The sequence below is a fragment of the Enoplosus armatus genome, chromosome 6, assembly GCF_043641665.1.
Source record: "Enoplosus armatus isolate fEnoArm2 chromosome 6, fEnoArm2.hap1, whole genome shotgun sequence".
In the NCBI taxonomy this organism is placed as follows: Eukaryota; Metazoa; Chordata; class Actinopteri; order Centrarchiformes; family Enoplosidae; genus Enoplosus; species Enoplosus armatus.
In genome coordinates this window covers 17,669,485-17,684,155 of record NC_092185.1, presented here as the reverse complement: position 1 = coordinate 17,684,155, position 14,671 = coordinate 17,669,485, and the positions used below count along the sequence as shown (strand labels likewise).

General features: G+C 44.6%; 1 protein-coding gene across 2 annotated transcripts in view; it reads left to right on the top strand.

Moving 5' to 3' along the window:
- rassf7a (Ras association domain family member 7a) overlaps positions 1–14,671 on the top strand; it is a 33,135-nt gene that overhangs the window by 15,886 nt on the left and 2,578 nt on the right. For both annotated transcript variants that reach the window (XM_070907341.1, XM_070907340.1), the window contains exons 2-3: positions 10,937–11,135; positions 11,935–12,857. In XM_070907341.1, coding sequence (XP_070763442.1) covers positions 11,033–11,135; positions 11,935–12,857 — 1,026 coding nt within the window. In that variant the 5' untranslated portion in view covers positions 10,937–11,032. The remainder of the gene's footprint in view (positions 1–10,936; positions 11,136–11,934; positions 12,858–14,671) is intronic.

Sequence of the window (14,671 nt, the reverse complement as noted above, 5' to 3'; positions counted from 1 at the left end):
AGCGCGGTAAACATCTCTGCCAGCCCCTGGGATGGTCATGTGACTGTGTGTGTGTGTGTGTGTGTGTGTGTGTGTGTGTTAGTGCGCATCTGTGGATGTGTGTGTGAGAGTGAGCAGCAGGTTGCTCCCTTGCTCAACCAGCCATGCTGTGTTGACTCTCTCTGCACACAGAGCTCTCTGGGCAGTAAATAACATGGTGCCTCGGCCAAGGGCCCCGGACAGGGCCAGGAGGGGGGTCAAGACGCCAGCAAGAAAGAGAAAATGTCTGCCTCAGGGCCCGGAGATACTAAATCAACAGACGGGAGAGGAGAGAGGCAGGTGGATTTGACAGACTCGTCCCTCACGCTGAGAGGCTTGATGTTAGGCCTGTCATTGAATGTAGATGTGTTTGATCAAGCACATTAGAAGCAAAACAAACAAATGCTGCTCGTGGGTAGATAGAAGGGACTCGTTCACAGACGCACATTCGTAAGGTGAGGTGCACGCATGCAGAATTGCAATAATTTTTACAGATTTATTTGAAAAGAAATATATTGACAATAAACATATATATACTATATAAATATGTATGTTTAAGGAATATACTCAAAGCACAATCTTTCACAGGTAAATCTGTGCCATTTAATGTGCGTATGACTGCATGCTTTAGACCACCATGCTTGCCACAGCCTGGTGACAAAGAGACCAGAGCGGACACTTTTTTCATCCATAGAGATGAACAGATAAGCCATATTCTCAGTGCCAGGTTACCCTCTTGTCTGCGGTTTGACTCAGACCTGGGTCCTGTGCCAAGACGCAGGTTTACTGAGTTGCCTGGGTTTCTTGGCAGACTAAAACCTTAAATGTGAAACATGGACTGCTCCAGGTTTTACATAACAAAATTATAAACTTGTTTCATGAAACAGGTCCTTTTATGAAAGGCTTCAATTATCATCTCTATGAAACCGACTAGAGGAATTGTTTGGTCAGTTTCATTTTGACATAACTTACACTTTGTTTGTGTCTGTCTGCCTGCTGTTGAATATTCCCCCTTTAACACACACTCTTCTATGTGCCGTCCATCCCCTCCATCATCATTCCTCCGCCTCCTCTCTCTTTGTCGTTCCCCAGGGGAAGCCGACTTATCTCTCATATGCAAACTCAACAACATCAGCCTTGTCAGTATTAAGCTGTGTGTGTATGCATGTGTATCCATGCCAAAGATCACCCCGGTGATCTTGAGTCAAGGAGCGGGGGGGGGGTGGTGAAAGGCAGCTCTCTGGAAGTGGAGGGGCACCTCAGACAGATATACCGTCTTAGTCCCAAAGGTGTTCCTAGGATACTGGGAATCAGCCATAAATCTGCACCCTGCCCTCCTACCTTTTCTTACTCATCTTGACTGTCCACACATCTTCCCCCCACTGCTCTGATAGGCGTGATCGTTACTCCTCCTCAGAGTAATGACAGGGAGAGAGAGTCGTGTGTGACACCTCCCCATCGGACTATAAATCAGGCTTATTGAGAGGCCCACCCTAAGCCTTGTGATCCACATGCAACACAAACAGATTCCACCCTTTACTTTCTGTGTATTTTAAATGGGTACATTTAGGGCTGGGTATCGACTGTCAGTACTTTGTTGGTACAGACTGAGCACTGTGTATGAAAAAGTTCTAAAAGCTTGCATCTAATGGTCAGATTTGTAATCGTGTTTTCCCTTCCTCTGGTCAGATACTTTGTGATTTAAATTCAAAGTTTGTTTTCTTGTACAGCTGCTTTCCAAAACATTAAACGCCCCCCAACCAACACCACAAGATTCAGTTCTTGGCACGGATGCTATAATTATTCTGTGTCGGTGAACCTCTGAACCCTTCATGCTCATTGATATCGCATCTTTTTTTTCCCTTTTTCTTCCTTGTGTCTGAGAGTTATTTCTGTTTTTTCATTAACTAGCCTGTTAGCTCCGATCACTGTTCTAATAATATGTTTCACTTTTAAGTTGTTGTTTATTCAGAATAAGACAATAAAACCTTACCTACAGGTGAACAGTGGGATTTGAAATGTATTGTGTTCACAATACAAAAGCTTTAATATTAACAAAATATTGTTCATAATTTGATGATGTATTGTACATTCCACAGTGTCTGTTCAAACCCCCCCCTGTATGGACCTTATCTCGGCACACAGTGTTTTTGTGGAATGAATCTCTTTTATGATAAATGAAAAGACAACATCTTATCTATCTGTAGCAGGAATTTTCACAGTGTTGCAATGGGTTACCTGAAGGTCTACACACACACACATACACACACACACACACACACACACACACACACACACACACACGCTCTAACTCTCTGTCTCTCTCACTCCATGGCTGTGTTTACCTGTATCCTTCTCTCCAAGGGCCAGGTATGTTGGAACTCCCTAGGTAAATACTGGGAGCATGTGAGAAGAGAAATTTTGCATAAATTGACCTTAGCAATGGAGTAACATGTTAATCCGTACAGGCTGTGACTTTCTCTCAAATTTCCTGGCGGTTGTTCAAAGAATGTCACAGTCGGGAACTTTGGCTTTCAGTTTCAAAGTTGAATCTAATCATAACCAGCGGTGAATGGATCGCATTAGCCATAGTGGTAGTTTGTGAAGTGTGTAAAGTCCGTGACCTCAGATTGATGTCTTGGGAGGAAACTGGGTGGAATTCTTCACTTTCATCTGTGAAAACATTCATTCAGCAGACAGGTCCGTGTTTTCTTTATGTTGGAGCCATATATTTTTGTTGTAATATTACCGTTCCAACCCTGCGCAGGAATGTGCACCTGCTCTGTCCTGCATTGATAGCTGCCTTACCTTAGACTGAATTTAAGTCTTATATATCACTGTAGCACATGATGTGACAGACTGTGTGGCTTTGAGCTCTCCTGTATGCCATTTTCTTTGCAGCAACACATAGATATTTGATACCTTGAGCATGCTAATGGAAATATTCCCGTCAGCTCAGATAAAGACTGGCAAGTGTATATTGCATCATGGCTGACATGGATTTAAAGTATGATGAAAGACCAAGCCTTCAATACCTCTACAGTTTCAACTGTATGAATTGAATTACATTCAGTTGCTTAGACTGAACCATTGACGTTTTCTTGTGTATAATTCGAGGCCTTATTTGGGATTGTGCTTCAAGAATGTAAGATGGCAAAAGAAAACAAAAAAAGTGGAGTGAATAATTGATATGAGCAGACATGGAACGACCTTTAAATTACTAATGAGTTTAGCTTCAAACCTGTGACACTGGAGGCGGCAGCATTCCTGACTCCTCAATGACACATGCACACACGCAGGAAGTGAGAGTGGAGCGCACACAGACATATGCACCTGCAATAAAACTCAACCATAAATAGCATGTGTTGGTAAATTTAAGGCTACTCATTTCCACCCGTGTGCTGTGTAAATTGCATGCTTTAAATTCGTAGGTCCACTTTTACAGTTGCATGTTGCTTTAATCCCAAATTAAGCATCATCATTTAGCTTGAGTCAGCCTGTCTGCCGTCTGTCTTTCAGCTTTGTAACATATTATTTTGGCTATTTGATAACTGAATGACTGTACAAACAGTATGTGGGCATGTACTTACTGCACACGTGTTATCTAGTGTGCGCTGTGTATGAGTTTGGGTGGGAGCAGAGCGATGTCCTCCTTCCCTGGCAAGCGTTGCTGAGTCAGGTCGGGAGTATATAATTACACATGGGTGCCCATCAGCAGTCTGAGAGCCTTCTTCCCTGGCTCACCCAACAATACAAACTCCTGTGCTCGCAGGGCTCAGCCTGCAGCCAGCCCAACCACTCATCCTGAGCCGAGCTCTCAGTGGAGGCCGGCTCTGCCCGGCCTTCCACAGGCTATGTGCAATCCTGCATTATCATTCTCACCATTAGCTGGTGGCTCTGTGGGCGGATCCATGAGTCAGCGCAAACGAATTCCTGGTCTCTAATGTACTCGCCTCCGCTCAGTTTCCGGGGTTGACGCGGACAAATGAATGACTACTGCCAAACCAGGTATGAGTAAGTCTTTCACTCGGCGAGATGAATAATGCAGTATTGTTTTATTGTGGCCAGAGCTGTGTAAACTATGGTGGCCACATGCTCATGTGAGTGTACCTTTTTATTTCATTCATTCATTTATTCAATGAAATTTGAAAGTGTGCCAGCAGGGCTTCTTTATATTTCCAAAGACGAATAATAAAAACAAAACCTACTTTCTAAGTATTTTCTGTCAGATTCTTTCTCTCACACCTTCCCCCTTTTCTTCTCTCTTGTGGTTCAGGCCAGGTTACCATCTGTCTGTGTAAGTGCTGCTGGTGATTCACGATGACTGGGATTTCACACTAAGTGCTGTTTTACACAGTGTGACTGTAGTGGTACTGACAACCACAGGTGATGGTCAGACCCTGAATGGCCGTGTCGAGGCCTACGTCAGATCAAGTGGAGTAATCAACCTCAACCTTTAAACCCTCTTCCATCATCACTTACATGCATGCACAGCTTGTATGTTTAGTGGCTGTACATGAGCAGTTCAGAGTTGAAAAACCCCATTTGTACAGCTGATCTGGGATTTGAGCTTCAACCTTTTACTAATGAGTCTGCTTTTGGAAATACTAGGTGCTGCTGCCCATATTTGCCTTTTATCTGCCCTTGATTAAGAGGCAAAGGTGTCCCCTGTATTAATGAACCACTGATCTACTCTCATTGAGATTTCACACTCACTTGGACGAACCAATCATTATAATGGAGAAGGCTGAAGGCTGCTGCGACAGATCCCTGTATGCAAGTATGACGACTAAAGCTTATTAGTACTGTTTCTGAGTCCTTTTGCGCTGAGTCATTAGCATGTCAATGGAGGAGAGACACGGACGGACGGGAGACATTTTCAAAGAGTTGGTCGGTCACAAGCGTTTGGATTTTGTTCCGAGAAATATTTGCCAAATTAATGTGCTGTGACAAAATGCATTATTCATCAGTTGTGTTGAAGCTTCAGTGAAGCTCCGTTAGTGGGGAACCAGGCAACCGTTCAGTCTAATTAACAAGCAGTGTGCCTGTAGCCTGGCCTTCTGCTGTGAGGAAGAAGAAGCAACACAGTCATTGTCATAGTAAAATACACAATTTTACACATGTGTACACTAATGCCTGCATACAAATGAAATGTTATCTTGACAAACAAAAACACACATAACCCAGTTTTCTTTTCCAAAGCAGAGCTACAGAAGTTGTGCATGTACCACAGAGTGAATAGACTGCTGTTTGATGTTTTGTTAACACCTCCCAGACAAACCAAGCCATCCAGCTGCGACTCAATTATTTTTCCTACATTTTACTGCCTTGTCACATACTATAAAAGCAAATTATCTCCTGTGTGAGAGGCGTGTCTACATTGGAACGTTATTAAGTTTTAATATAGCCCAATACAAGCCCTCAGATCTTGGATCTAGTTTCCTCATGTGCCCGGTGGACCACTCCCTGCTCTCTGACCGCAGGCACCCAAGCCCTGCTGAGAATGACTTCTACATGGGAGTGATGGTGTTTTGGAAGCTACTGATGGCTCTTAGTGAATTTGGAAAACATGGCTTTCTTCATGACAGATCTGGAAGAAGATCTGTCAGAGATAGAATCACGAGCAGATAAGAACATAAGGCTAGGCTAGGCCTGTCAGTGTTATTTTGCAATGTAAAGCGTCTGTCTAATGCATTTGCCCGAGGACTAAGTTGGTCCTAGCTTGCGCAGATGTTTTGTACAGTGATTAGCAAAGTTCAATCCTTGAAGCAACTTTTTCTTTTACAAAGACTCTTTTAAAACGAGATATTAAATACTTTGTGGAAATACTGGTGAAAAAAGCATGCAAATTGCAATGAAAACATGAACAACAGTGCAGGTACAAGAAAAGAGAATGTGAAATATACAAGTAAGAAAGTAATAATACTAGAAAGGCTTGTTCATCAAAGTGTTATGTGGGGAAGCTTTTCAAAGTCCTGGGGCTATGACTGCAAAAGCTTGCTCATTGTTAATAATGATGTTGATGGTTTTTCCACCAAGGCGGTTGCTTCCAGCACCACCTGGACACTTCTGTCCAAATTTAAGCGGCCACATAGACAAGGATAGAACGCTTGCCAGATAAGCTGTTTGTGTGTGTTTTGAAAATATAAAAGCCAGTTGAAACTCCTGCAAGGTACAGTATGATTCCAGTTATTGTGTGTGTGTGTGTGTGTGTGTGTGTGTGTTGTACCACACTTTAGTATCAAGTGTGTCATGAAGAAGTGACTGATGATACCCATGTGATTCATCATGAGATTTCTGCTGAAGCAAAAGGATAATTTTCTACCATTATGAATAATTATTTGTTTGTTTTTGGTCTCATCTGTCTTTAAGCATATAAACTGAGCTCACTTGTTAGACTGAAACACTGGATGACGGAGAAGGGGGGGTGACAAAGAATGCTGAACAGGAGGCGAGGGAGGACAAAAGAAAGTATCTGTTTTCCCTTTTTATTAGTTTTATCACTAGTAACATGTGGACAGAGAGCAGAATGGCACTAAAAGCTGGCAGGCGACCCAGCGATGCCAGGAGCCACAAAAGAGGCAACACTGTCTGCTGAGTGTGGAACCAGAACAACAATAGTGTCTCTGCAGTACAGATGAGACCAGCCTGCTCGGTGCCAGCGTGAGACTGGCTCTTTGAGTGTGTGTGTGTGTCTCTGCCAACCTGGACCGGAGTGGCACAGAGGGCACAGCTTCTCCCAGCACTGTTCATTGTCCTCTAACAGCAATGTCTAACCTATTATGTACACTTTAACCATCCTGGGCCAGGGTCTTATTTTCTCTGCTGATGCTGATAGGGATAACTGTTTGTCTGCACTTTCTCTCTCTCTCTCTCTCTCTGTGTGTGTGTGTATCTGTCTGTCTGTGGATGAGATCTGAGGCAGTGTGTGATGTACACACTCTGCCCTCTGCTCCTGCCATTGTTCCTTGGACTTGTGTTGTTGCAGAGATAACACAGTAATCACGCTCAGCTGGAGCAACCTCTCTTAAAGATAGGCATGTCTGCTTGCAAACACACTTACACATACAAGCTTGTACATGAACGCATGCAATCCAACCTTTGACCATTGCACTATCATGACACAGTGTTCTGTGCTTCCCACATGCGCGCACACACACACACACACACACACACACACACACACACACACACACACACACACACATACTGACACATTACACACCCAGTAAGCATACTCTTCATGTAGCCTAAGGGCTCAGGTGTTGAGAAACACCAGTACATTAATAACTGAATATTTCTGAAAAGCTTTACTCTTTTCTGGACGTTTCCCGATACTGCTCATGACTAACAGAAATGAATTGTTCAAACATTTTCAAAGGAAATCGAGGGTTAAGGGTGTGTCTGTCCAGCTGCATGAATACTTTTGTGCTTGTGTGTGTGTGTGTGTGTGTGTGTGTGTGTGTGTGTGTGTGTGTGTGTGTGTATGTGTTTTGTGTGTATTTGTGTTTGTGCATGCATTTTTGGATTCCCATGTGTAAGAAAAACACAAAAATAGGTGAAGAGTGTGGGTGTCTCCCTCAAGATTGTTGTCTGAGCCAGATGTTAGGTGTTTATTTTTAAATTGTAAAGAAACAAATGATATCAGGAAGTGGACGTCCAATAAGAACAATTCCACAGATGTTCAAGCTGTAATTTGTTTCAAGTAAACAGCAGCAGTTTTGGCATGTGCACGCCTCTCTGTGCCCAGCTTGTCCAAAAAGGCCCATCAATTCACAGCCCGACCTTGTTGCTCGCACAGAGTGGCACACACAGAAGAGCCGAATCATGCCCCGTGTGTCTGCGGGGCTGTGATGCTAACCACTTCTGCCTCGAGTCGAATTCAGCGAGGAGCTGGGAGGCTGTTATTGAAGAGAGACAGACAGAGGCATAGACAGGGTGATGAAAGACGCAAAGCGGGTTAGCTGGATGGGTGAGTGATGATGAGAGGGGAGAGGAGGGAATGGCACATGGCTCCGATCACTGCTCTTTTCTCTACCACTCTTTCTCCCTGTATATCTGTCTTTCTGTCAGACTTTTCCCCCCCCACATTTGTTCTCTCCCTCTGTCATTTGCTCACTGTCTCTCTTCCTCACTGTCTCTCTTTCTCTCCCTTTCATCATACAATATGCCTAGCCTGTTTTCTTTATTCAATTTAAGCTCCTCAAGTGCTTTTTTTGTGTGGATGTGCTTGTGTCTGTGGTTGGAGTGGGAGATTTTTGATGGCTTCAGTTTGATGATTACCTCAACATTTTCTTGATTTCCTCCTCTGAGAAAACATGTGACAGGCCGAAGCTCTGAGTTTCAACTGAAACTGTGTCCGGTTGTTTTGGTGGGTGGGGCTAGGGTGAAAGTAAAGGTGAGATGTGTTTTTCTTCTTTAGGGGGGTGGCAGTGACCTGAGGTTAAAGGGTGGGGTATGAAGGTGTGTCAGGAGTGTTGTCAGCTGGATAAAATTATGAGTTTTGGATAACTTTATACTATTAGAACGGGTGTGTGTGTGTGTGCAGTAACTCTGAACATGCAAAGCAGTTTGCAGCGTGCATTTGTCGACAGCATTTGCATATTGACTCTGAAACCAAACATTCTACAGTAGGCTGGGAGTCACCCTCCTTTTGGGATAGCAAATGTGTTGATTGACGGACTGTTTGTCTTCTGCAATATTTAGAACATTGTTTCAACCCCTGTCATTGTTGTTGAGAGCCTACGTTGAAGGCATGCTTCATGTTTCTGAGACAACATTTCACAAACAGTGTAAAAAGGTGCCTCTTCTCCATATGTATTTCAATGACAACTGACACAGGACTCCGCAGCTGTGCCTTGAAAAGGAGCTGGGTCAGGCGGATGTCTGGTTCTCAGTGTTGCTGTGCCTGTGACGAAGAGAATAGACAGCAACCTGAGACTCACAGGCCTGTTTGTTTCCTGTTAGTGCAGATTATCACATTTCACCAGCCAGGAGGGACGAGTACTAAGCACCATGGGAGAGTGACATTCTTAGCTGGGAGATGTTTGTGTGTTTGTGTTCTCATTTAATGAGATTGTTACGGTACATAGAAATCTTGTACAGACATAGAGACCTCTCAGTTGGGTACAGTCTGCAAGTTTGCTTGCATGTAAATTGCATCAACTCCAGTTATGTAAGACCTAATTTCCCTATACATGCAGTTTCTATTTGACAAAAATGTCAAGAGTTCAACCTCTGTTTGAGCTTTGTGAACTGTTTTCCTACTCCCAGGTATGAGGTTGCTTTTGCACCGAGGAAAGTTTGGTTCATTGCTGGCAGGTAGCATTCCACTGCACAGGGCTTGAAGATTCAAAATGTTTCTTCCTGTTCACCTCTGCGTGTTTTAAGATAAGCCTCACAGCTAAAGTAAATGATTGTCTACTCACTATGTGACTCAGCCAGTTAGGCTTAATTATGTATTGCAACACAGCACACTCTGTGCCCTCTCAAAGAAAAATATTGACATATCCGCTGTGGTGTTTTCGTATCGAGTTTCCCTCCAGATGAAATCACCTCACTCGCATGGCTCAAGAGAATTTCTACCACATGTGATCATCCATCTCTATCTCCTGCTTGTTTCCTGTGATCTCGTTCTGTGGGTTCAATCTCTGAGCTGTGCCGTCATTCCCCTCTGTATGTGGTGTCATGTTGAGCTGTTCCGTGTGATGTTGTTGCCACATCAGATAGGCTGTTGCTCCCCAGCAGAGTTTGTGTTTGGCGTCTAAACAGTGGAGAAGATGTGGCGGTGAGGGGCAGCCAGGTCAGCAGCAGAGGGGTGGGGGTGGGGTGGGGGGCAGGGCTGGGTGAGGGCTTTGTTAAGAAAAGCAGGAATTCTTCCGGCTGGCAGATGAAGTCAGTGCATTCCTCCAAAGCAGCTCCCTATAGGCAGCCAGTGGAGCAGAGCCAGGCACTGAATGAGGGGCAAGATAATGGTGGGGCTCAGTATTAAACACCTCCCATTGAGAACCGGAGAGACGGACAGAAAGAGAACACCATCTGTCTGACTGTGGGTGAAGAGTTGTCTTTTACCCACCTAGGCTACAAAGTTTCATTTACTGTGCCAAGTTCTATAGATAATCCTACCACCGCCCGAGGCATTTCACTTTTTATGAGCACTGCGGTATTTTATTACCTTGTTTTGAAGCTTAGCTGTAAAAGTACAGACAGGCAGAGGGAGGACTGAACATAACAATATTCATTTAGGTTAAAGCTGCTGCCCAGACGTGTGTTAGGCTACCTGCTGATCTGCTCTCTGAAGTCTGATGAGACCCAGTTCTGGTGCCCGCTGAGGAGGATCAAACTGAGGGACACAAACACACACACTTATTCTATCTCTCCTGCTATGTTTCTATGTATTTCTACCCGCACAAACACCCTCTCCCAAACATAGACACACTTGAGTTGCTCCACTTTCCCTGTCCGTTCCCCTCGGCAGTAAGCTATCATAACGGCTTTGAAGGAGGGCAGCGGAGCGTTTAATTGGGTTACAGATTGGCATTTATGCTCCCAGGTCCACAAGATACTGCCGGGGTCTTAACTAACCACTAGGAACTTAACAAACGCTACACTGCTCTACCCTTCTGCTGCTGGTCTTGAAATGTACAATTCAATGATGCTCTCACTGAGCACTGTACATTTTTGAGTCAGTACTGTATATGGCAGCTTCCAGTGTGTTTTTTTTTTTTAGGTTAGCAACAAGTTGTGTCACATGTTGGGGTAAGATTACATCACAATCCATAACTCAGTGAAGCCTTTAGAAAAATCGGTGTGGTGTCTTTTTTTGTTAACCCCAAGAGCTCACCATTGTTTTTACATTCACATTAAATCTGTTTATGTCAACACACCTCTAACACTTCTCCCTGTTCTTGTCTTTCAGAGTCAGTGCCATGCAGTGTTGAGTTGAGTCAACCCAAGCTGAAGTGATCTGTTTTGAAGACCATCTTAGCCTTCACCCCGTCCTGCCTGGTCCCAGATGGAGCTCAAAGTGTGGGTGGATGGAGTGGTGCGGGTTGTATGCGGCCTGTCTGAGGAGACGTCCTGCCAGGATGTGGTCATTGCTTTGGCCCAGGCCATTGGTGAGTACCCCAAACTCTTTTCTGCTGTTGTGTTCCTGTTGAGATACCAGCTTCCAGGCTGTTACTTGGCACCTTCTTTGTCTGCTTGACACTTTATCTCAAGGCCTTAAGTGATTAGATAACAGCGCTGCAGTTAGAATTTGATGCAGATGAAACAAGAGTATTTGCGGACGTCGAGGTTGCAGCAATCCGGTTCTGCGCTCACCTTTTCATTCTCCACTGACCCAAATCGAGTACTCTGCTGGATTGTCAGGGGGTCAGTTTGGATTTGAGCCAGCTCTCTGTCCCCGTATCCTCCGGCTTTAGTCAAGCCTGCATCAGCGTTGAACAACATCACTCCAGATTTAGCACTCTCCTCCTTCCATGAGTGAGCTGCCTGCCAAGCCATTAGGGAGGGTTTGTCCTAATTTCAAGGTCCTTGTGGAGACTTCAGTTTATTTGAACATTTTTTACATGTTGTGCAAGTCTTACGCAGCAGCCTTTTATTCCAGTCCTCAGAGGCAGGGGTTTAGAGGTGTCAGCATCATCATAATGCGTCTGATGTCATTTGTTAACTTAGCATTACTTGAGTAGAGGCAGTGGGAGGAGTCAAACCAACTGCTTTAAGTACGCTGAAGGAGAAGGTCTTTCACAAGTAACTCATCAACAGTCTCGACTGATTTATGAAATATAAGTTTTTATTAAGTGTCATGCAGCTTCTTCTTGCCTAAAACATGGTGGTGTTTTAGACAGTTTGTGTTGTTTTTCAGTTTGTAGGTGTATTTCTTTGTGCTCACTCTCTGTCTCTCTCTGTCCCCAGGTCAGACGGGCCGTTATGTTCTGATCCAGCGTCTTAGGGATACAGAGAGGCAGCTGTTGGCCACAGATAGGCCTCTGGAGTCTCTGGCTAAGTTAGGGCAACACGGCAGTGAAGTTCAGTTCTTCCTGCGCCGTACTGGCCCTAGCAGCAGTGATGGACCCAGCTCAAAACAAGATGGACCAACTCCCCTCCCACTGCCCAAGCATCCTGAGCTAGAGCCTTCGAAACGCAGCCAGCCTAAGAAAGCACTCACCTTTAACTTGGGCCCATCCACTTCTCCTAGAACCAAACAGTTTAAGAGGTCTCCTCGGGACTCTCCAGAGCAAAGAGCCTCCCCCTCCCCTTCTCCCAGCCCTGTATCCTCTCATGTGCCATCCCCCTCTCCATCACCACCTATAGGCCCATCCAAAGAGGAGGTCTTTAGGAAGGTTCTTCAGCAACAGGAGAGACTGAGGGCTATCGAGGCCCAGCTAGAAACCCTAGAGAGGGAGTCGCATACCTGGGAGCGACCCTACCCATCCCCATGTCCTTCACCAGTTTCTGATGCACGCTTGCAAGAAGAGATGGACGCTCTGGAGCAAGCGGTGCGAAGGAACCAGGCCGAGCTTGCCCACGAGCAGTACTGGGAGGAGGAGCTTCAGGCAGAGGTGGAGAAGGAGCGAGGAATGAGGAGGAAGCTAGGAGAGCTCCATGCCAAGCTAGACGACTGTGGACGGCGGCTCCACGAGTTTTCTGTTCGCTCTGCACAGCTGGAGCAAGAGATTCAGCGCGAAAGCCAGGCGGAGGGCAAAGCCAACAAACCCGAGGAGTCCCTTGACGCCTTGACGGCCGAGCTCCAGAGCCAGGAGAATCACGGGACAGAGCTGGGGGAGCAGCTATCTGAGACTGACAAGGCTCTGGGGAAGGCAGAGTCTCTGCTGCAGGTAAGGAGAGAGGTCACGGTTCTGGAGAAAGGGCTGTAAATCCACATCAGCCCATGTGTGGTCATTTGAGGGGTGTAGCACACTCTCTTGTAGCTATACTGTAAAACTGTATCCCTCTCCTACCTGCATACTGCAGCAGACAAACAACAGTGCAGAGACACTCATAAAAAAAGAAAAGGAATACTGAACAGCAAACATGATTTATTGTGGCATTTTGATATGCAAATAATTATTCAAGAAATTACGATGACATGACTGCTGTATACTCATATCCTACCTTGTATGAATGTTTTATTGTCTGAACAACTATTTAAAGTGTAGCTGAACTGGTTTGGCAGGTATCATCTTGTATGCATGTTCTGAACATGTGGTTACCAATGGTGTTTATATCACATTGCCAGTATATATATATATATTCTTGTACCCTGTTTATGGAAAAAAAGAGATTAAAGAGGATTGATTTGTAGAACAAAAGCCCGTTTTATTGGATCTACTCAGCCTCAACTTATCGTAGTTTGTGGTGTCATTGTTTGTTTACTTTTGGTGGTTGTCATAGATGCGGCTGTATCAATAAAAGCCTAACCCAAACTCGAGTTTCCTCCTAATCCACATGAAACCAAAGACTCTGGTACCCACTTCATGGAGCTCATTCAGTCTTGTTCCAGCCAGGGAAGAAAATTAAATTGCTCTTTTGTTGTAGTAAGGTAGATGGTGTTTTTGAATGTTTTGTGGCAAGGAAATATAGCACACTGAAAACATATGTAATCTAGTGTTTCCATGTCTTCATTAGCAAAGACCATCCCAACTGAAAGACTGTTGTCTCACTCCCAATCCACTGGGCTCAAAGTAATAAATAACAAACTGGCTGCAAAACTGATTAAAACATAACAATAAGCTTGTTTGCTTTTCAGTCAGTCATCCTTGGGGGAATGTGTCTGACTCTGGGGGTGAACTCAACACATTTAGTGCCCGATTGATGGAACAGAGAGGGACTGTGTCATGATCATTTTGCCAATTATATAGAAAGCATCGTGCTGTAGAACAGAGGTATTAGGGTTTGTTTTTTCATACATAGTGGTATATTATGTACCACCATGTCATAACATGCAACTGCAAGAGTTCCAAAAGTAACCACAGAGGCAGTTTGCCACCCAGGCAGGTTATCGCCTGGAAGAAATAAGATCCTTTTATTTCTTGTAAATAACATGTTAACACTGGTAACATGATACAGTATAATAAATCTCAATCCATAGCAATAGGAAGGTGTGTGTCTCTGGCGGTGTCAGTCATCAGTCCACTGATGGGTCGAGTGTTGATGGTGATGAGTGCAGCATTTCTGTCATTAGACTAATGGAGGCAGACCTGCAGGTGTGAACTGCCTCAGCAGGCTGTCTCAGTCCAACATTAATTACGCGTATATACACACACACACACAGGCGCTGGGGTTGGGGGCTATAGCTTACTGCTGCTACTCCCTGTGCTGTGTGCAGACACATTGATGAAGCATAAATGGAAAGTCAATCATGAATGATTGACTGGCCTGTTTGTGTACATCACAGTTTAATCTGTGATGGCACTGTCTCGATGGAGGATCTCTGAGTCCACGTTTTCAATAATTGGAGCTGATGAATATCTTTCCCCCCTGGCATTGAAACGCAATCTGATGGAATCAGAAAAATGCTCATGGTATTTGTGGAACTTTGATGATTCATTGTAGCTGAATGGCCTGATGATGGCTGATAGGTGATAGTCTTCATCAGTGGCTTGAGACTAGATTTGTAGACTCTGCTGCCTCCCCATGGTGAAAAGATGCT